The sequence below is a fragment of the Gopherus evgoodei genome, chromosome 2, assembly GCF_007399415.2.
Source record: "Gopherus evgoodei ecotype Sinaloan lineage chromosome 2, rGopEvg1_v1.p, whole genome shotgun sequence".
Taxonomy (NCBI): domain Eukaryota; kingdom Metazoa; phylum Chordata; order Testudines; family Testudinidae; genus Gopherus; species Gopherus evgoodei.
The window spans coordinates 24595579-24619303 of record NC_044323.1 but is presented as its reverse complement, the minus strand read 5'-3'; the positions used below and the strand labels follow the sequence as shown (position 1 = coordinate 24619303).

General features: G+C 43.2%; 1 protein-coding gene across 1 annotated transcript in view; it reads left to right on the top strand.

The window, feature by feature from the left end:
* PITRM1 (pitrilysin metallopeptidase 1) overlaps positions 1–23725 on the top strand; it is a 53879-nt gene that overhangs the window by 16033 nt on the left and 14121 nt on the right. The window contains exons 13-21 of the mRNA XM_030550141.1: positions 4073–4207; positions 8243–8381; positions 9710–9826; positions 12944–13076; positions 13552–13672; positions 15073–15149; positions 15543–15708; positions 15827–15927; positions 23303–23423. Coding sequence (XP_030406001.1) covers positions 4073–4207; positions 8243–8381; positions 9710–9826; positions 12944–13076; positions 13552–13672; positions 15073–15149; positions 15543–15708; positions 15827–15927; positions 23303–23423 — 1110 coding nt within the window. The remainder of the gene's footprint in view (positions 1–4072; positions 4208–8242; positions 8382–9709; positions 9827–12943; positions 13077–13551; positions 13673–15072; positions 15150–15542; positions 15709–15826; positions 15928–23302; positions 23424–23725) is intronic.

The window sequence follows — 23725 nt, the reverse complement described above, 5'->3', positions numbered from 1 at the left end:
GGTAAGACTTTCAAGCAATTAAATTGAAGTTTAAGGACTATCTCTGCAAGAAAATACTCTAGAAACCTACTTTATTTAAAAGAAGAAGAATCTGCTTAAGTCGCCAGCAGTAACATCCCATATTAATCTTTCCATATTTCTATTAATAATAAAAATGGAAATAATTTCAAGTTTTCTAGGGATGATTGTTTAAAAACACTAGATCTTTGCTGAAGTTCAGTACAGTAACTGAGTTCTCTCTTTTCTTTAGTTAATTTCAAAAGTGACAAAAAAGCAAAAGTTAGATTTGTTGAACTTGGAACACCTTAATTTTAGAGTGAAATCATACAGGAATTTGTCTTTTTTTATTTTGTCTTTATTTTTTATTTTAACAGCATTTGTAGAGACACATTGAAACTGTCAAATGAATTATTGCTAGAATGATCAAAGTTAATGAGAGATGAATGTTAAATTCTTCCAAATCTTGAAGTATTCTTTGGAACAATAACAGTTTGTATTAAAAGTTTGTAGAAAAATTTACCTCTGCCGAAGACCTAATCTACCCATTTTTCAAAAGATATTTCCTTTGCTTGAAGATTTTGGTGAGGAACTCGCATTGGTCTTATAATGGAAGCCCAGTTGCAACCTTAACTATGGAGTGCTTATCATCACTCCACAATAATTACTGTGAGTATATGGGAAAGAATAATGTTCTTTGAAACAGAAAGTTCCCATGGTATTCTTAAATATTTTTTTGAATTTTGACGAATAAGAACGTAAGAATGGCCACAATAGGTCAGACCAAGGGTCCATCCAGCCCAGTATCCTGTCTCCAACAGTGGCCAATGCCAGGTGCCCCAGAGGGAGTGAACCTAACAGGCAATGATCAAGTGATCTCTCTCCTGTTATCCATCTCCACCCTCTGACAAACAGAGGCTAGGGATACCATTCCTTACCCATCCTGGCTAATAGCCATTAATGGACTTAACCTCCATGAATTTATCTAGTTCTCTTTTAAACCTGTAATAGTCCTAATCTTCACAATCTCCACAGGTTGACTGTTTGCTATGTGAAGAAAAACTTCCTTTTATTTGTTTTAAACCTGCTGCTATTAATTTCATTTGGTGCCCCCTAGTTCTCATAGTATGGGAACAAGTAAATAACTTTTCCTTATTTTCCGTGTTCACTTTCTCCACCCTACTCATGATTTAATATACCTCTATCATATCCCCCCCTTAGTCTCCTCTTTTCCAAGCTGAAAATTCCTAGCCTCTGAACCTTTTCTAATGCCATAATATCTTTTTTGAGATGGGGAGACCACATCTGTATACAGCATTCAAGATGTGGGCGTACCATGGATTTATATAAGGGAAATAAGATATTTTTTGTCTTATTCTCTATCCCTTTTTTAATGATTCCTAACATACTGTTTGCTTTTTTGACTGGCGCTGCACACTGCATGGACGTCTTCAGAGAACTATCCATGATAACTCCAAGATTTCTTTCCTGATTAGTTGTAGCTAAATTCGCCCCCACCATATTGTATGTATAGTTGGGATTATTTTTTCTAGTGTACATTACTTTATATTTATCCACATTAAATTTCGTTTGCCACTTAGTTTTGCGAGATCTTTTTTTGAAATTCTTCACAGTCTGCTTTAGTCTTAACTGTCTTGAGCAGTTTAGTACCATCTGCAGACTTTGCCACTTCACTGTTTACCCCTTTCTCCAGATCATTTATGAATAAATTGAATAGGATTGGTCCTAGGACTGACCCTTGGGGAACACCACTAGTTACCCCTCTCCATTCTGAGAATTTACTATTTATTCCTACCTTTTAACCAGTTCTCAATCCATGTAAGGATCTTCCCTCTTATCCCATGACAACTAAATTTACGTAAGAGCCGTTGGTGAGGGACCTTGTCAAAGGCTTTCTGGGAATCTAAGTACACTGTGTCCACTGGGCTCCCCTTGTCCACGTGTTTGTTGACCCCTTCAAAGAACTCTAATAGATTAGTACGACATGATTTCCCTCTACAGAAACCATGTTGACTTTTGCTCAACAATTTATGTTCTTCTATGTGTCTGACAATTTTATTCTTTACTGTTGTTTCAGCTTATTTGCCCGGTACTGATGTTAGACTTACCGGTCTGTAATTGCTGGGATCACCTCTAGAGCCCTTTTTAAATATTGTTGTTACATTAGCTATCTTCCAGTCATGGGTACAGAAGCTGATTTAAAGGACAAGTTACAAACCATGGTTAATAGTTTTGCAATTTCACATTTGAGTTCTTTCAGAACTCTTAGGTGAATGCCATCTAGTCCCCGGTGACTTGTTGATAAATTTAACAGTAACTAATTCCAAAACTTCCTCTAATGACACTTCAATCTGTGATAATTCCTCAGATTTGTCACCTACAAAGGACGACTAGGTTTGGGAATCTCCTTAACATCCTCATCTCTGAAGTCTGAAGCAAAGAATTCATTTAGTTTCTCCACAATGACTTTATTTTCTTTAAGTTCTACTTTTGTATCTCGATTGTCCAGGGGTCCCACTGGTTATTTAGCAGGCTTCCTGCTTCTGATGTATTTAAAAAACATTTTGTTATTACCTTTTGAGTTTTTGGCTAGCTGTTCTTCAAACTCCTTCTAGGTTTTTCTTATTACATTTTTACACTAAATTTGACAGTGATTATGCTCCTGTCTATTTACCTCACTAGGATTTGACTTCCACTATTTAAAAGATGCCTTTTTGTCTCTCACTGCTTCTTTTACATGGCCATTAAGCCATGGTGGCTCTTTTTTAGTTCTTTTACTGTGTTCTTTTAATTTGGGGTATACATTTAAGTTGGACCTCTCTTATGGTGTCTTTGAAAAGTGCCCATGCAGCTTGCAGGGATTTCACTCTAGTCACTGTACTTTTTAATTTCTGTTTAACTAACCTCCTCATTTTTGCATAGTTCCCTTTTCTGAAATTAAATGACACAGTGTTGGGCTGTTGAGATGTTCTTCCCACCACAGGAATTAAATGTTGTTATACTATGGTCACTATTTCCAAGCAGTCCTGTTATAGTTAGCTCTTGGTCCAGATCCTGCACTCCACTCAGGACTAAATTGAGAATTGCTTGTCCCCTTGGGCGTTCCTGTTCCAGCTGTTCCAAGCAGCAGTCATCTATATGCTTAGGACGTCTACTAGTATTTTTCTTTTTTAAGAAAATGAGAATGGAGAACTGTAGGAAACATAATTTTGATAAATGAAGTTCAAGAACAATTTTTCTTAGTTTATTTAACATTTTCTTTGTAGTGTACTTTATTTCAAGTCCCCTCCACCCCCCTGTGTTTCTTCTACTGAACAGAAACTATCAGTCTCTTCAGTTCTGGTTCTTCAATAGTGTGGTCAACTCTCAATAGTAATTCCACAAATTTTAAACTTAATAACTGCTCCCACATGTGTCCTAACAACGAAAACAAAACCTCCAAAACAAAAAGACTTAGCAGATTTCTGCTTATAATATCTTATCTACTTTAACAGTAGTCCCATTTAAATGCATAACTGAGTTATGTAAAAAACACAGTCATCTCTTTGGGCTGAAAAACTCCTACAAATGTGTAGTTGACTGTAGTATCTGATCTCTTAGCAGTTTTGGTTCAATTTTACTTTTTCTGTGCCCTTCCTCCCAGTTGGATTGAATATTTGTTTGTTCTAAAAAGTAAGGGGATGGGTGAGATCTGGGCTATGGGGGAAGAATGTGACAAAAGACTCCTTAAGGTGAAAACCTGGGAAATTTGGAGCCTTCCAAGGTAACTTTTTTTTTTTTTTTTTTTTTTTTTTTTTTTTTTTTTTTTTTTTTTTTTTTTTTTTTTTTGAGGAGTATGAGGGAGGGAAATAACCCCGATGTCCCTTTTAACAAACAATAGTGTCTTGATGTACATATCAAATGGCAGTATTACTGAAGTGTTGCATGTTGCTTGTCTGCTATAAATATATAAATAAGACTGGTAATGTGTGTGTTCTGGAATAAGCAAGCCAATCCATGAAATGCCTCTGTGTGCAGTTAAATGTCATGTTTATCTAATTTCTTGTCAATCAAGTACATAGCCTCCTGCTGGAATCATGAAGGAGACCCTGTGGAACTTTTGAAGATTGCAGACAAAGTGACTCAATTCCGGCAGCACCTGAAGGAAAACCCAACATTTCTTCAAGAAAAAGTAAAACAGTATTTTAAGGTAAGAAAGAAGAAGCTCTTTCAATGCTAATTTCTGTATCACACTGTTTGAGCCTGTGACAGTAGTACTAGCTTCAGGCCTCTTGATTTTTTTCATAATTATAGAACCCATTATTATAAGTAGCTTAAATGCCAGCATTTACAGATGGAGTCCATTCATCATATACACCGTAAACCTTTGGCAAAAATAGGCGTTAGCTTCATTTTGAAATGTCCAACTAAAGTGTGTACATGAACTCTGGGCAAAATGCAAATATGAAATTACGCAGGGTACAATCCAGCCTGCTTGAACAGCTGTGTCCTGGGGTGCTTTTTACACTGCTTCCCTGTGAGAGCAGTCACTCCTGGCCTTGCTCACGCACAGCCTCTAGCATGTGAATTATTCCCAGCTGAGTTATATGAGCCTCTCCTTAATTGTATTGCACAATGACACTAGCAAATTCCCAGACCTGTACTTCTCCCCAGAAATGTGGATCTTGTACTGCCCAGCTCTTTCCTTCTGTGTAGTGCACGCTCACAGAAAATATGTCATTTTATTGTAGAAAATGATATGTACAAATCTTGTCATCCCAAATTAAGTTTCTCAAACACTTCAATCCAAGCACACAGTGGTTTAATTAAAAGAAACAAGTTTATTAACTACAGAAAGATAGATTTTAAATGATTACAAGTAATGATGCATTAAAGTCAGAATTAGTTAAAAGAAATAAAAGGTAAAAATCAGGCTCTCGCCATATGTTTACAGCAGTCTGGCTGGATTTTGCCCCAGTTCACTGATGCTGCTTTTGTCTTTCAAATGTTGATGATGCCATGAGTAGAGATGAGGCTTGAGGTGATAGTCCATTTGATTTTGTAGTTGTCTAGCTGAGATGTCAGTTTGACTTTTGTCTCTGAGGAAATGGTTTGGGCTGCTTCCCTAGATTTGGAATATGCCATAGTAACATCCTACAGTAGAATCATCTAACGTTATATATAATGGTGCCACACATATTAAGAACATAAGAATGGCCATACCGATCAGACCAAAGGTCCATCCAGCCCAGTATCAAGTCTATCGACAGTGGCCAATGCTACGTGCCCCAGAGGGAGTGAACCTAACAGGTAATGATTAAGTGATCTCTCTCCTGCCATCCATCTCCACCCTCTGACAAACAGAGGCTGGGGACACCATTCCCTATCCATCCTGGCTAATAGCCATTAATGGACCTAACCTCCATGACTTCATCTAGTTCTCTTTTTAAACCCTATTCTAGTCCTAGCCTTCACAACCTCCCCAGGCAAGGAGTTCCACTGGTAGACTGCGGTGTGTGAAGAAGAACTTCCTTGTATTTATTTTAAACTTGCTGCCCATTAGTTTCATTTGGTGGCCCCTAGCTCTTATATTATAGGAACAAGTAAATAACCTTTCCTTATTCACTTTCTCCACCCCACTCGTGATTTTATATACCTCTATCATATCCCCCCTTAGTCTCCTCTTTTCCAAGCTGAAAAGTCCTAGCCTTTTTAATCTCTCCTCATATGGGACCTGTTCCAAACCCCTAATCGTTTTAGTCGCCCTTTTCTGAGCCTTTTCTAGTGCCAGTATATCTTTTCTGAGGTGAGGAGTCCACATTTGTACACATTGTACACATTTGTTCACGATGTGGGCATACCATGGATTTATGTAAGGGCAAGAAGATATTCTCTCTTATTCTCTATCGTTTTTTTTTATGATTCCTAACGTCCTGTTTGCTTTTTTGGCTGGCACTGCACACTGCATGGACATCATCAGAGAACTATCCACGATGACTCCAAGATCTCTTTCTGATTAGTTGTAGCTAAATTAGCACCCATCATATTATATGTATAGTTGGGTTTTTTTTTTCCAATGTGCATTACTTTACATTTATTCACATGAAATTTCATTTGCCATTTTGTTGCCCAATAACTTAGCCCTGGTCTACACTATGTTATTCACGTAGCTGAAGTTACGTAACTTAGATCGACTTTCCATGGTGTCTTCACCGCGGTGAGTCGACTACTGCCTCTCCCCTGTTGACTCTGCCTACCCCTCTCGCACTGGAGTACAGGAATCGATAGGTGAGGACTCCGGGGTCGATTTATTGTGTGTAAATCATTTATGAATAAGTTGAATATGAATAATATTTTACCAGGACAATACTGATTAGTGAATTATGAATTTTGAAATGATACCTCATGAGTCCTACATTGTACAAAATTTATCCTAGTCTTATAAAAGTGGTAAATATAGGGGTCCAGTCTGTCACATCAAGCAATTTCAATTCCTGTTGCTAGCAATTTTTTTGTAATTATCAAAGGACTTTCTTCCCTTTTGAATGTTCTAATAAGGTTGATGATAAGGTCACTTTAGAGTCTTCCTGTTCTTAGAGTTTCTGTTTGAATTTGCTATGGCGGTTAAACACTGTAACTTAGTTCTATGTCTTCCTTTTTATTTTCCCGTTCTTTTGGTTTAGTCTTTTCTATTTTTTATTTTTTTAAATTAAGTACTATGATGGGGAAGAACAGCCTTAAACATCTGAGCCTTTTTTTTTTTTTAATCCACTGAGCTGCTTTGAACCACAGTGTAAATTCTGATGCCAGTAAACCACAGATTTTTTTTTGGCTGGGTAGGTGTACCAAAAGATAGAAGAAGAAGGGAAGGGGACCTTATTTTGGGTTGAATGTTTTGTATGTTTGTATGTTTTGACATACATAGCAAAGGAAATGCAATACAGGGTTTCTGAGAATGTCCTTTTATAGTATAATTCTGTTGAGAAGTTTAAAAGAGAACCCACCCGCTCCATCCCTTAAAATAGAAAGTGATGATGGTAATACTCAGAGATGTTCTTATATCTGAAGATTTTTATTTGTTGTTACAAGAAATACCCTAATATAACTGTAGCTGAACAATTAGAGGTGAGGGAAGTGTTTTCACTCTATACATTTGACAACACTTCCCTAATAAAAAGAATAAAGAGTATGTGTGGCACCTTAGAGACTAACAAATTTATTATGCCCAAGAAAATTTGTTAGTCTCTAAGGTGCCACAAGTACTCCTTGTTCTTTTTGCTGATACAGATTCACACAGCTATCACTCTGAAACACTTTCCTAATAGTAAGTTTCACTGTTGCCCTGTATAATCAGTCGCGTTTCCTTGTTCATATGGACCTTTCACCCAGCAGGTGAGAGAAACTCCTAAAATAGGAAAAGTGCCCCAAGTATTGATAGTGGGTCTCAGAAGCATGTGTATCTTGGCCTTTTTAAACTAATATTTTAAACGGACAGTATTCATGTTCATTGTGTCCTTTTAATAGCCTCCCCAATATTATATAAAATGGAAACTATTGGAGTTGTATGATTAAAATTCAGAGTAAATATATCAGCTCTCTGCTTCAGAGTAGAAAACAAAGCATTTAATAGCAATTGTGAAATTTGCACAATACATGTGGGATCCCTAGCAGGAGAACTGGTGTTATTCATTGCCCGTCTGAGGCTGGATTTCAGGTGGCTGTATAGGGTATGTCTACCCTCTTTGTGGCTTGGAGCTCCATTTCATGTGGACTCTGAGCTCTTGCTCTTAAGTGAACAATGGGACGTACCTGGGGAAAGGGTCTAATTAGGCTGCTCTACCTATCCTAGCACATTAGTTAGGTGTATTTTCTAGGACATTTGTGTCTGTGGCCTTATCTATGAGAAAGTTACACTGGTGTATTTTATATTGATTTAATTAGACCAGTGACCATTATGTCATTGAGGGATGATGGCTGCTCAAATGTCACAGAAGGCTGCTTGTGCTCATTTTTGTGGCTATGTGCGTCCTTTTCTACCCCTTATTTATTAATGCATCAAAGGGCAGGATTTTGCCTGAAAGAAATGATGAGACCTTAAGTGGCTTCAGATGATAATGCAAGCAAAATAATATGCATGCAGCATATATCTGCTTGGTGATGGCAATAATCTAGGGATCTGAAGATGAAAGGGAAGAAGAAACAGTCCTTAAACTTAATATTTTGTTATGGGAATGTATTTGTACAGGATAATCCACATAGATTGACTATGTCGATGAGTCCAGATGAAAGCTACTATGAAAAACAAGCAAAATTGGAAGCAGAAAAACTGAAACAAAAGGTTAATGCTCTTTCTGAAGAAGAGAAGAAAGAAACGTATGAAAAAGGTTAGCATCTTATAACGCTTTTTTAGTTCTGATAACAGTTTAAAAAAATGACGGCCAGTTATTTTGTCACTTGTAGAATATTTACAATTCTTTGATATATACCAGAAGTCAATCAGTATTTGTTTTGAAAGTGGATGACTTTACTGTTGTTTTTTTTTAATAATCTGTGTGTGCTCGAATGTGCATGCAAAAGACAAATGTATGGTTAAAGACATCACTAATATATTCCACTATCTAGAGTACTCTTCACTTAAAAAAGGAAGAAATTGATCAGAGCCTTGGAGAGAGGGAAGGCAATATTCTTTTTAATATTAACCTGCTAATACTAGAAACATATAGTGAATTTGCTCTCAGGACAGCAGACATATCATCAGTTCCATCACTGTTGTTTGTATGAGCAAGTGAGAAGACCTATATAACACTTCTGAAGAGTTTGAGCTTTCTTTATTGTTTCCAGCTTCTTTTGCTTACAAAGATAACTTTCAGAATGTGAAATGATACAATGATGTCTTTTTCAGGCTGCAGATTTGTAGTCTCTCTAACATTGTAGTTTACTCAAGCAGCTCCTAAGTGAAATTAACAGGACTTGGAATCTGTGTGCAACTGTGAAACATACAAACATCATGTTAGTTACACTCTTGGTACTTGGGAAGGCTATAAACATCAGAAGTAGGACAGGCTATAAAGTATTCACCAAGAAAAAGGGAAACAAAGTCTAGAGGATAGAGAAGCTGAGATACTGCTTCAGAATAGTCTGGAGGTTCTGGGCTTGGGAGAGGGAGAGCAGCTTTTTAGCAACTAGATGAGGTTGCCTACATTTTAAGGTGAATTTGAGGGTTTTTTAAGCAACCACTAGCCAGAGGTGGATATAAAAGATAGAGGTTGAGGTTTTTCAAACAGACTAACAGATTTAGCCACACAACATGTAGCAAGGTCCAGAGAGAGAACTCTGGCGAGAATGCCAGGTGGATACTGAGCTTTTCACTTGAAAGCTGTGTTGCTATTAGGTTGAGGTCTTTGACATCTGACTGGTAGGTATCTGGTAACTTTTTTGAGCTCTGGATCATGAGCTATCATAAAAAAGGGCAGAGATAGAAACACTTTATTCTGTTAGGATGGTGATGGATTTTGTATGATGCCCTCTGATGTGCATTTTAGTAAAATACAGTGACTATAATAGTTTGCAGGAGCTGTTTGGAATGGGAAATATCACTCTTATCTGGCACAGAAATGTTTTTTATCCTCCTTAGCTACCTGATTTCACTGGGTTTTGATAGCTTTTATTGGAAACCTTTAAGCATTAATGTTAGAATATTCTGCTTTATTAGGTTTGGAATTAATTGCTCTTCAAAGCAAACCTCAGGATACCTCCTGTCTCCCGGCTCTAAAAGTATCTGACATTGCGCCTACAATCCCATTCACTGAGCTGGAGATGGCATTTGCAGGTTAGTATACTTAAATTTTTTTGTAAAATGAAGAAACAGTTTAATTTGCATTTTATTTTGAGAAGTAGAATGAACGGGAAATCAAAAGGCTTCGTATATTTGGCAATATATTGGTTCAGACTTATGCTTTTATTCCATATCCCTAAATCCAGGTTGCTCACAGGTGGTTGCAACACTTGAAATACAATAAATAGCATAACTCTTCCTATCTGGTCCAGGAGCTGTTCTGTTAATTGACGAGAATGAGTAACTGTAGATTACTTGTATTAATGATAAAAAGATTAATTGTAGAATTGTAGCAAAATCCTGAAAGTGATATTGGGTTGCACAACATTTTCAGTGGGAGCCTTTCTGTAAAACAGCAGCCTTTGACATCAGCAGTCGAAATGGACTAGAAGTACGTGTCTCAGATTCCCAAATTGCCTGGTTGTGTCATCTGTTAGCTTAGGCTATAGGACAGAATCTTCTGCTTTGGCAACTAAAAGTGGTAAGAAACATCCATCAGACTGAATCACTAAATTGAATAGAGGAAAAACAAACAGGTGTATACTGAATAGCTGTTCTTTTGTTGCCAATTGCTAGCAAGTGAATATAATCTCCCAGTTATTACAGGAACCTGTACAGAATGAAAAATTACATTGGCCATCCACTAAATATCACCACTGGGCAGAATTCCAAACTGTACCTGTTTCTCTGGTGAGAAATAGAAAGGTATTTCTTTCAAAATTTAAATGTCTATAATGAGACCAATGCATAATTTAGTCAACCTACATTGTTGTGGTAACATATTATTCTAATTAGAAAACACTTTTATAGCAGGAGTAGCATAATTAATTGTAATGAACTAAAACACCTCTTCCTCTAAGGAAATGTTGATGGATCAAATTCTGGCCCCAGAGAAGCATGTGAGAGCTGCTGACTATTAAAGGCAGTAGGGTCTTTTGATACAAAAATTGAGTTACTTCAGGCAATCAGAGTTCAGAAATGTTTGGGTTTGTCTCAGTCATGTTGTTCCCTGAGTTTTGATAGATATTGACTTATGTAAGCATAATTAGTAAGCACACGAGTCTTGTGGATAAGGGAGAAGCGGTGGATGTGGTATACATAGACTTTAGTAAGGCATTTGATACGGTCTCGCATGATATTCTTATCAATTAAACTAGGCAAATACAATTCAGATGGGGCTACTGTAAGGTAGGTGCATAACTGGCTGGATAACCGTACTCACAGAGTAGTTATTAATGGTTCCCAATCCTGCTGGAAAGGTATAACAAGTGGGGTTCTGCAGGGGTCTGTTCAATATCTTCATCAACGACTTAGATATTGGCATAGAATGTACGCTTATTAAGTTTGCAGATGATACCAAACTTGGAGGACAGGGTCATAATTCAAAATGATCTGGACAAATTGGAGAAATGGTCTGAGGTAAACAGGATGAAGTTTAACAAAGACAAATGCAAAGTGCTCCACTTAGGAAGGAAAAATCAGTTTCACACATACAGAATGGGAAGAGACTGTCTGGGAAGGAGTACGGCAGAAAGGGATCTAGGGGTTATAGTGGACCATAAGCTAAATATGAGTCAACAGTGTGATGCTGTTGCAAAAAAAGCAGACGTGATTCTGGGATGCATTAACAGGTGTGTTGTAAACAAGACACGAGAAGTCATTCTTCCGCTCTACTCTGCACTGGTTAGGCCTCAACTGGAGTATTGTGTCCAGTTCTGGGCACCACATTTCAAGAAAGATGTGGAGAAATTGGAGAGGGTCCAGAGAAGAGCAACAAGAATGATTAAAGGTCTTGAGAACATGACCTATGAAGGAAGGCTGAAGGAATTGGGTTTGTTTAGTTTGGAAAAGAGAAGACTGAGAGGGGACATGATACCAGTTTTCAGGTATCTAAAAGGATGTCATCAGGAGGAGGGAGAAAACTTGTTCACTTTAGCCTCTAAAGATAGAACAAGAAGCAATGGGCTTAAACTGCAGCAAAGGAGGTTTAGGTTGGACGTTAGGAAAAAGTTCCGAACTGTCAGGGTGGTTAAACATTGGAATAAATTGCCTCGGGAGGTTGTGGAATCTCCATCTCTGGAGATATTTAATAGTAGGTTAGATAAATGTCTATCCGGGATGGTCTAGACAGTATTTGGTCCTGCCATGAGGGCAGGGGACTGGACTCAATGACCTCTCGGTCACTTCCAGTCCTAGAATCTATGAATCACTCTATTGTCAACTCTATGCCACCTCAGTTTCACTCTCGTTTCAGTGCAAGCAACCCCTCTCTCCAATTTATTTTAAATGGGGGAGGAGGAAAATAGCGCAAAGAAAATGGGGATGAAAATTGCTTTATCTAGGTTTTTTTAAATGATTATTTCCTCCTTTTTCTCCTCCCCCCTCTTCTCCTGTACTTCTCCAAACAATGCCCTCCTTTCTTTCCCACAGGTCAGCAAGACTGTTATCTCCACATCAATAACTACAATATGTTTGGATTTTCCACTGGTTTTGTTTACAATGAAAAAAATCACAGCTATTCTTTGAGATGTGGGGTCCAAGGGAAAAAGGGACAAAGGTTTCCTTAGTGCAGTTTTCAAAAACAATTTGCCTTTCATTTGTTTGACTGCTTTCTCTTATTCTTGTATGCAGTGTGTTCTAGCTGTGTCAGTCCCAGGATATTAGAGAGACAAGGTGGGTGAGGTAAAATATTTTATTGGACCAACTTCTGTTTGGTGGGAGAGAGAAGCTTTCGAGTTACACAGACCTGAAGAAGAGCTCTGTGTAACTCAAAAGGTTCTCTCTCACCAACAGTAGTTTATTGGTCCAATAAAAATATATTACCACACCTACTTTGTCCTTCTCTGACTCTAAAATTTAAATATTTAATGATCTTTCCCAACCTGATAATTTGGAAGGTGATTCCTACTGAGTATAACTATATATTGACCTAGAAAACCTGTGATTCAGTCCAGGACTCATAACAATATCTTCAATTAAAACAGGAAGTGCCTTCCTATTACCTTTGCAGTGTCAAAAATAACTCTAGTAAAAGTCCCTTTGGCAAATGTCATAGTTATGATGTGCTCAAAGTGAGGGATGCAGACTGCAATGTTTTTCTCTTGCTTATAGCTGATGAAATCCCTGTCCAGTATTGTGCTCAGCCGACCAATGGGATGGTATATTTCAGAGCTGTTTCCAGCTTGAACACACTTCCAGAGGAACTCAAACCATATGTGCCACTCTTCTGCAGTGTCATTACTAAGTAAGATAATTTAGCGTATTTGAAACTGTGAGGATGATATGATGTGTTACAATACATGGAAATAATATTGATAGAAAGCAATCGTTCTAGGAATTGTTCACTGTCTTACCTCTGTTTCCTGTAATTTCAGTGATGCTTCAATAGTGCAAATAATTTTGATTATGGGGGAGAGTCTGAGACAGTTAGCCAGTAAGTTTGTAAACCACTTGATTTATCAAATACAAAAGAGTGTATTAAAAATGTATTTTAATTTTTTTCTTTGTTTAATAGCATATATTGGGTATCTGCTGACATTTAAAAACAAAAACTAGTGTCTTTATTAATTAACCCCCCCCATGTATTTGATAATGCCTCAGATTACTTAAGCTTATGCTTCTAAGTTACATTGCGTATTTGTATTGGACAACTTGGATTGTTTCTGGTTTTACTATATGATTGAACTTGGTGGAAATAAAACACTACTTTTTTTTTACAGAATGGGCTGTGGAGCCCTTGGTTACAGAGAGCAAGCCCAGCAAATGGAGCTAAAAACAGGTGGCATGTCTGTCAGTCCACACATCATTCCAGATGATTCACATCTGGATGCGTATGAACAGGTAAATCATAACAAAATATATGCGGTTGTGTTACACTGACTGCAATGTAGTTAAGGGTGGAGCAAAATTTCTCCATAAAGCAGGCACTTAATGTTGAACACTTCAGTGATTTCAAAACATGTTGGGCTGAAAATTGGTGTAGAAGTGGGCTTTTGTTGACTTAGGCAACATATAAATTTCACCATCACAGTAACTTACCTTTATCCTAAAGGTAACGTTTTACATGACTATTTATCTTCACATTTTTTTTTATAACCTTTCTTACCACAGTATCCAAGTAGCATAAAAGAAGCTAAGCAACAAAAGATGTTTTCCTGTTTAAATTCTTCCATGACAAAGGGGCAGGACTTTTTAATACATATATAAACTTGGAAGGTTTAGGTTTTTGTCAGAAAGCATTGATTTCACTGTACACACACAGACCAAAATATATTTCCATCAATGATAATGGAAATTTACAGATAGGCAAAGTAAGAAAAAAGTTGCTTGAAAATTTATTAGAGTTTGATATAAGGCTATTTACTTTATATTTTGACATGCGATGTTGACAATTTGTGTTATAGTGGTTAAAGTTTTAACAATTTGATTCTCAACATTTACTGTCATTGAAAATTGTCTGACCTCCCCAATAGTCTGATCTCCCCCAATTTAAATGGATATAATTTTGAAAATGCTTTAAAGATAGACATTGATATTGATAGATATTATAAAATAATAAAAAAAAAATAAAATGCTGCCAAACCTACATATGCAGTGCACTAGGAATGTATAGTTAACAAATATTCAACACTGAGTATTCATATTCAAACTCATAAGGGGTCTGACTTGTTAGGACTTCCCCACTTAACTCAACTAAGACACTTATTTTTTTCTTAATGTTGATCTGTTGTGATCCTCTTCTCCTGCTGTAACTGCTGTGCAGTAGTTACTGCCCCCAGTGTATGGAGAGAGGGGAACCAGTATACCTGAAAGGTTCTTTAGGGGATTAGATTAGGGACTCATTTGTAGGAGCTCTCTATCCCCTGAATAGCATTTTTGATCCAAAGTCGCACTGCCTTCCTTCTACGCCACATTTAACTACTATCTGGATGTGATGGGCTGACATAGAGGCACACAAGCTGACTCTTACTGTCACATGGGGCAGGGTTTACCCCATAGTAGGGAAGGTACCATTCATGTAGAACTATGTAACTACACCTCTTGTCTGCCCTGCAGTTTTAGCAGTGGGACTCTCTTGAATAAAGTGTAAATCTGGTGGTTGTTCTGTGGTGTAGGCTATTAGGACTGTAGACACTGTGGAATCACTTTCATGAAATGCTACCACATGTTTCTCCAGCCTTTATTTCAGTCGTCTTCTATTGGTTTATCCTGTGTGTGAAGTATCTTCATTTTTCCTTTAGGGTGTGCTCTTTTCTTCTCTATGCCTGGATAGAAATCTGCCGGACATGATGCATTTATGGAGTGAAATCTTTAACAAGTAGTGTATTGGCTTTTTTGTGTGTTTTTGGGCCCTCTTCTACCTTCCCCTCTCTCTCCAAAAACAAATAAAAATAAAAAAAAATTCCTACTTACTTTTTTCTGGGGCAGTTCTGATTTTGCATAACTTAATTTCAGCATGCTCTAAATCAAAGTATCCTGCTCGCTTTATAAACCATATTATGCATTAATCTGCTGAATGGGTAAGGGCCAGTTTTAGAACTTATCACAATGAACCATTTAATATTTTAAAGCAGACTAGAACGTTTCTGCAGGAGACCTGGAGAATTCTTGTGTTTTTTCTCTGTTCCTGTGTCTGAGTTTTTCTTTTTTTCTTTTAATGAATTTCCACTATTGTAGCAAGTGACTGTTGTTTTCTCCCTTTCCAATACAGCCCACACTTTGAAGAAGAGGAGCATTTTAGAGTACTCGTTAAGATGACTGCGCAAGAGCTGTCAAATGGAATTCCTGATTCTGGGCATTTATATGCATCTGTTCGAGCTAGCAAAACCCTTACACCTGCCGGAGAGTTACAAGAAATGTTTATTGGCATGGATCAGGTAAAGGGGGGCGGTGGTTCATTTAACTGATGTCAAACTCTTATATAATGCTGTGCTTATTACTTCTGATGTATACTCTACCTACACATTTGCTGATTATTTCTTCCCTCCTTTTCAGGTGAAACTGATTAAGCGAATTGCAGAAATGTCTGATATTAAGCCAGTACTACGCAAACTACCACGCATTAAGAAATATTTATTAAACAGTGATAACATGAGGTGAGAACCTGTCAATGTTCCTTTTCTGTTAATAGTCAATGAAAAATCTTAATATTCTTAAACTCATGTAATTCAGGTTGGAGAAGTTCCTGCTTCTAAGCACAATTGCCAACTTTCATGCCGTAAAAAAGCACCCTGACTTTCACAATAAGCCAAAAGTCAAGCTAAACTCATTTCAAAACAAGGCTAAAATAAACCAATCCCTAAGAAAAGACGGTTACTCACCTTTGTAACTGTTGTTCTTCGAGATGTGTTGCTCATATCCATTCCAGTTAGGTGTACGCGCCGCGCGTGCACATTCGTCGGAAAACTTTTACCCTAGCAACTCAGTGGGCCGGCAGGTCGCCCCCTAGAGTGGCGCCACCATGGCGCTCCATATATACTCCTGCCGGCCCACCCGCTCCTCAGTTCCTTCTTGCCGGCTACTCCGACAGTGGGGAAGGAGGGCGGGTGCGGAATGGATATGAGCAACACATCTCGAAGAACAACAGTTACAAAGGTGAGTAACCGTCTTTTCTTCTTCGAGTGATTGCTCATATCCATTCCAGTTAGGTGAATCCCAAGCCTTACAAAGGCGGTGGGGTCGGAGTGAAATGTGGCAGAATAAAACTGCCGAGCCAGAGGCTACAGCCTCTCTTGAACCAGGGCATACTGCGAAGCAAAGGTAAGGACCGAGGACCAATGGAGCTTCGCGACAGGTCTCGTGGTAGAAACACGAGCCAGCAAGGCGGCAGATGAAGCCTGAGCCCTGGTAGAATGCACGGTAATGTGGCTCGGGGAAATATGAGCCAAATCATAACAAGTGGGGATGTCCGCCATCACCCAAGATGAGATCCTCTGAGAGGAAAACAAGCAAGCCCTCCCTTTGGCCCGCTACCGGGGCAGAGCTGGGGCACCTTAGGAAATGATTCTGTCAGCACAACTAATGCGAGCACTCCACAGATGTCCAAGGAGTGCAACGGTTATGCCCATTGCGTTGAGCTGTGGGTAACATAAAAGGCCAAAACACCTTAGGGAGGAAAGCCGGGTGCGGTCATAACTGCACCTTGTCTTTGTGGAACCTTCGTAAGAGCTCTGATCTCAGAGACCCGTCTGGCCAAGACTAGGTTGAGGCCCCAGGGCGGGGCTGGGCGGCGCACCCGAGGGTGCAAGCGCTCCAAGCCCTTGAGGGACCTCGAACCCATAGTGGGACACTGAACGTCCATCTTAGCCTGCTGGAAGGTAGGGATGGCTGCTGAGAGTATCCTCAGCGATGATACCGCCAGATCCTGCCGCTGAAGGCCAGAGGCAGGCCAAATAGAGGGGATCGAGACCTCAGCAGGAGCAAGATCGAGCGTACTGCAGCTGTAAAGGAAACGCTTCCACCTGGCTCGGTACGTTGACCAGGCGGAAGGCTGCCTGTCACCCCGACTCAGGTACGTGAGGCGAAGAGGCTGCAGGTCCAAGTGACGAAGCCTGTCATTGCCCTGAGTGATGAGGTCTGGGCTGACAGGCCGAGCAACGTGGTATGTCAGTGCTGCCTGGACCACTCTGGAGTGATCATGATGATGATGCACGCTCCGCCCCTGCGGAATTTGAGCAGGACGTAACGAACCAGTGGGAACAGCGGGAAGGCATAATGCAGTTGGCCGTTCCACGGCATCAGGAATGCGACCAAGGTCGATTCCGAGGAGAGACCTTGGAAGGAGCAGAACATCTGGCATTTCCTGCACTCGCGGTGAGCGAACAGGTCTGTGCGAGGAACCATTTCCACTTCCGGAAAGCGGGACGCCTCACATGGGGCAGAGTGATGACTCGTAAGACAGGAAAGACCTGCTGAGTCAAAGAGATAAGACGTTCCGAACGCCTGGGAGAAAGGACGTCGCCAGCTCCATCGAGTGGGCCATGCAAAAGACCCGGAAATGGATGGCCTCCTGACAAAAAAAAAAAAAGGGGGGAGGACTATGTCCCCCCTGAATGCTTATGAAGCACCTGGCCATTGTGTTGGCTGTAAACACCGAGATACAACGGCCTCGCAGCTGCCGATGGAACCCCTGGCATGCCAGGCGGACTACTCTCATTCTTGGGGCATTAATGAGGAATGCCAGCTCCCTAGAAGACCGAAGGCCTTAAGCTCGGAGGTGACCATGAGCACTCGAGCAGAGAGATGATGCGTCCGCCGTCAGGGGCAGTGAGGGCTGGGGCGGATGAAACCGCATCCTGTCCACACCAAGGAGGGAGTTAGCCACCACTCTAGGGAGCCTAAGGCGTTCGAGGGAACGGTGACTACCATGACCATTGGCTCCCTGTCCAAGCGGTACGCCGAGGTGGGCCGGACTTGGAGAGGACGGAGGCGGAGCTTGGCGCGTTTGGTTACAAACTTGCGGGCAACCATGGACCCAGGAGACTGAGACAAGAACGAGCTGAGGTCGTTGGGAAAGCCTTCAGACCTCAGATGATTGATGCCATCGCCTAAAACCGCAGTTGCGATAAGCAGGCTCCGGCTAGGTAGGAGACCAAGATAGCCCCTAGGAAGCCCAACCTCTGCGTGGGAACCAGAGCGGATTGCTCTATTAGTAAACATCAGGCCTTGATCTGTGAATAAGACCGTGACGATGCCCACTGGCTGAGTGGTTTGTGTGTCAGAGTCTCCTCGGATAAGCGAATCGTCCCAATACGGAAAAACGCATATCCGACATAGCTACGGTAGGCGGCGACTATGGCCGTAAACCGGGAGTATTCACCGCTGGCTATAAAGCGGAGGCATCTCCCATGCGGAGGGAAGATGGCATTGCAAAAGTACGCGTCCTTCCTATCCAGGGCGGCATAGTAGCCCCCCGGAGGCAAGGATGGAATAATGGTTCCCAGGGATACCATGCAGAACTTCAACCTTATCCCAAACCGGTTGAGTCCATGCAGGACCAGGAAGGTCTGACCTGTGGTCGAGTGGGGGACTAGGGCATAACGGGAGTAAAACCCCTAGCCCCTTTCGTCCGCTGAAGGGGGACAGGGCTGGAGCAATTTTAAGGTGGTACCTATGCTCCATCGTGCGCAGGACCCAGCGACCTAAAAGTAACTGGGGCCATGCCAGGAGAAAGCGGGATCAGGATCCCGTCCTGCGACTGGTACACCGCCCTCCGGTGAACCTTGGAAGGTCCGTCTTTGGTCCCAGTGGTAATTGCGAGGGACCTCGACTTTGGCTTTTTAGGGGGCCTGACGTTTGTCTGCGACCACCTTGGCCTTGCCGTTTTCCAGAGTTCTGCCTCTGGCTAGGCACAGAGTATGGCGGCTGGGGCCATAAAGGCCTGCGTTTGGTCGCAGGCGTATACATGCTGAGACGCATTAGGACCCTATTGTCCAGCAGGCTTCGCAGTCTGGGGCTGTCTCTGCCGCGAAGATGCCTTTACCAACAAAGGGTAAATTCTTTCCCCCGTCCTCCAAGACGGCAGCGAACTCTAGGTGGGAGGTTCGAGGGAGAAACTCCTCCACCCAGGTGCTATAATTATCGCAGCTAAGCAAGGCTTGTTGCTTTGCTACCCAGAGGTGCAGGGCCCCTGCAGAGTACACCTTGCATTCGCCAAGGCTCTTTCCGCTTCGGGGCTGGCGCCCGCTGGCCATGATATCAGGATCGTGGTCCTGAGCATAAAATCCGCGCATATGGGGTGACACGGATGCGTGTCCGGACGGCCATGGAGGTACTAAAAGAGGGCACGGGCCGAGTCCCTGACTCACTCGGACCTTGCCCAACTCGGCACCGGGGACCGGCATCGGGAAGCGTATCGGTACCTGGAACGAGATCCAGACCCGCAACCAGAACGGTGTCGGGAGGTCGACCGAGATCTCGAGGCTCGGAGAAGAGCTACAGGAGTAAAGGTACCTGCCCCGGTGCCAGATGTCGGAACGGTGCCGATAGCGGGTCGGCGAACGGGATACCGACCGGTGCAGTGAGTGTGACCAGTACCGAGGAAAACAGTACCGGGACTGCCAGTGGTGTCCGGCGTGCCGACAGGACTTGGAGCGTCTGCGGGACCGTGATCATAGACGGTGCCGCTCTGCTGTACTGACAGGGGACAGTCCCTTGAAGAGACTGTATTACCCGTACCGGCGGTGCCCGGGTCAGGCAGCACTGACTCCGTCATGGCACTGAGAGCCCTCGCCGTTGGTAACATCTCCGGCGCGCAGGGAACAGCAGGCTCAACCACAGTGCGTACTGGGGAGCTGTCAGGCACCGGATTCGACGGCCCTCGTGGGGCCGGGATCCATGGTACCGAGGTCATCAGAGCTTCGGTAGGTGCCGGTGCCGGGAGAACCGAGTTAGATAAGCCGTCTGGCTGGGGTGCCGTCAGCACTGAAGCAGCGGGAGTAATACGCTCAACCACGGCGCGTGCCGGGGAGCCGTCGGGCACCGGATTCTACGGCCCTTGCGGGACCGGGATCGACGGTGCCGAAGCAGGTGTCGGTGCCGGGCGATCCGACTTAGACTAGCCCTCTGGCCGCGGTGCCGTGGGCACGGAAGCAGCCGGAGAAGTAGCTCGACCACGGCGCGTGCCGGGGAGCCGTCCGGCACCGGATACTATGGCCCTTGCGGGACCGGGATCGACGGTGCCGACGTCATCGGTGCCGCAGCAGGTGTCGGTGCCGGGCGATCCGACGTAGACGAGCTCTCTGGCTGCGGTGCCATTGGCACGGAAGCAGCCGGAGCAATACGCTCAACCACGGCGCGTGCCGGGGAGCAGTCAGGCACCGGATTCTACGGCCCGTGTGGGACCGGGATCGACAGTGCCGACGCCATCGGTGCCGCAGCAGGTGTCGGTGCCGGGCGATCCGACGTAGACGAGCCCTCAGGCTGCGGTGCCGTTGGCACGGAAGCAGCCGGAGCAAAACGCTCAACCACGGCGCGTGCCGGGGAGCCGTCAGGCACCGGATTCTACGGCCCGTGTGGGACCGGGATCGACGGTGCCGACGCCATCGGTGCCGCAGTAGGTGTCGGTGCCGGGCGATCCGACGTAGACGAGCCCTCTGGCTGCGGTGCCGCTGGCACGGAAGCAGCAGGAGCAATACGCTCAACCACGGCGCGTGCCGGGGAGCCGTCAGGCACCGGATTCCACGGCCCTTGTGGGACCGGGATCGACGGTGACGACGTCATCGGTGCCGTAGCAGGCGTCGGCGCCGGGCGATCCGACTAGACGAGCTCTCTGGCTGCGGTGCCGCTGGCACGGAAGCAGCAGGAGCAATACGCTCAACCACGGCGCGTGCCGGGGAGCCGTCAGGCACCGGATTCTACGGCCCTTATGGGACCGGGATCGACGGTGACGACGTCATCGGTGCCGTAGTAGGTGTCAGCGCCGGGCGATCCGACTAGACGAGCTCTCTGGCTGCGGTGCCGCTGGCACGGAAGCAGCAGGAGCAATACGCTCAACCACGGCGCGTGCCGGGGAGCCGTCAGGCACCGGATTCTACGGCCCTCGTGGGACCGGGATCGACGGTGCCGACGTCGTCGGCGCCGGGCGAGTCATCTTAGACGAGCTGTCTAGCTGTGGTGCAGCTGGCACAGAAGCAGCAGGAGCAGTAAGCTCTACCACGGCGCGAGCCGGGGAGCTGCCAGGCACCGGATTCCCTGGTCCTGGGGGACTGGAATCGACGGAGCCGAAGTCATCGGTGCCTCTGCAGGCCGGATAACGCAACTGAGGCGAGCTCTCTGGCTGCGATGCAGGTGGCACGGAAGTAGCGGGAGCAGGGGGCTCAACCACGGCGCGTGCCGGGGAGCCGCCAGGCACCAGCAGGAATCGTAGACTCTCTCGACCTCGGAAGAAGGGAACGGTGCCGAGTCGACATCGGTGCCGGCGACGGTCGGTGCCGGAAGGCCTTGGTGGTACCAGCGGGGTCCGGTGCCGAGGAGGCGCTTCTGCCCGCCGCTTGAACATCGCTCCGCGCCCAAGGTGGAGGGGCAAGTGAAAGCCCCGCACCTTTTTGTTCTCGGCTTAAAAGCCTTGCAAATGGGGCACTTATCTGTCAAGTGTGATTCTTCAAACAGGAGTCATGTAGATCTCTCTTCGGCCGCGGCTTCTGGTAAGCCGGGCCCCTTTTGAAAATCCGGTGAGCCATGCATGGCTCCGGCACTGGGCTCATGGAAGGGGCTACTTCCTGAACCCCGCTAACTAAACTAACCATGTTAGCAAGGAAAACACGTATAACCATACAAATATATATATATAAAAGTGTTATAACTGCATAATTATATACGAGAAAACGAGTAGCTAGGGAAGTGGAGGTCAGCTAAGCCGCGCTCCACTGTTCCAACGACCGACACGGGCGGTAAGAAGGAACTGAGGAGCGGGTGGGCCGGCAGGAGTATATATGGAGCGCCATGGTGGCGCCACTCTAGGGGGCGACCTGCCGGCCCACTGAGTTGCTAGGGTAAAAGTTTTCCGACGAATGTGCACGCGCGGCGCGTACACCTAACTGGAATGGATATGAGCAATCACTCGAAGAAGAACCTCAACACTCTATGTGACTAGATCCCCTGGCAGAGAGTCTGGGACTGTGGTGGACCTGCTGTGCACCCCTGATTCTAGCCCCTGCTTGCTGGGAGCTGATCAAAAAAAAAAAGCAACAAGCTGCTATGAGACAAACTAGCTACAAGCCAAAAACTAGCCAGCAAGCAACTCACAAGCCAATTAAGCCAAAAACAAGCCCAAGTTCTGTGTTTTGGGGTTTTTTTTAGTGGCTTTGGCGTGTCTGCTTCTGAGGAGAAATACTGACATCATGGAATCCACTTCGTATTTAAATATTGAGAAAGATGAGTGAAATGCTAAAGTCAAAATGCTTGTACTCAGGCAGTGTAATTTCAAAAGTTACTACTGAAGTACTAAACTTGTTTTGAATTTGTTAATTTGCAAGATATTGTACCTTGATTTGGGGGCAGGGAAATGCCCTAAATATAGTTTTTTGTTGTTTTTTTTAATTAAATGCAAGAATCTGTAGTAAAGATCTAGTTGTAAAGGAAGAATTGGTAATAGTGGTGTGGAGAGATTGCCTTTTAAAGCTTAAACATAGTTTAGCTGTCTCTTCAGGGCAGGAATGCCAGGTTGTCAACAGAGTGCTAAATCTGATGCTGCTGGACAAGTTTTGATTCACTGTCTTGGGAAAAGCAATGAGAATCCAATGGAGGTTTCTCATGACGGTGCACTGGTGGTATACTGCAGTCAGAATTGTCAATACTTTCCTTATTTACAGCTGTAATTTGTCTTTATCAGGGTCACTGGCACAGAGATTTTCTGAGATTTGGATGATGCTTAAAAAAAAGTGTACAAGGACAGGAAATAGTTGAAATCTAAAAGGTTGTAAAACTACAAGAAACATGTTACTATGTGTAAGGGTTTTGTTTTTTTAACAGATGTTCAGTGAATGCTACACCTCAACAGATGTCACAAGCATCTAAAGAAGTAGAAAACTTTTTAAAAGGCATCACTAGAAGCAAAAAAGAGAGAAAACCTGTCCGCCCCCATGTGATTGAGGTATGCAAAAAGATCTGATTTGTGAGTAAAATTTGTCATTAGCCACTATTTTTGAAATAATATACTGAATAGGATTAATAGTAGACAGACTAATGCTGTGTAGCATACGAATGGAAGGCAAAAGGTGTGGTGAACTTATGCGCATCCTGTCCATACAAAGAAGCTTGTGACTTCTCAAAGAGAAATCAGTCCCTTCAAACTGCCTAGCTAATGTGCACTTTTTACTGTTTAGTTAATCAACTCAGTGATGATGAAAATAGTTTATAATGCCATCTAGTGTAAATATTTTCTGGGTAGAATAT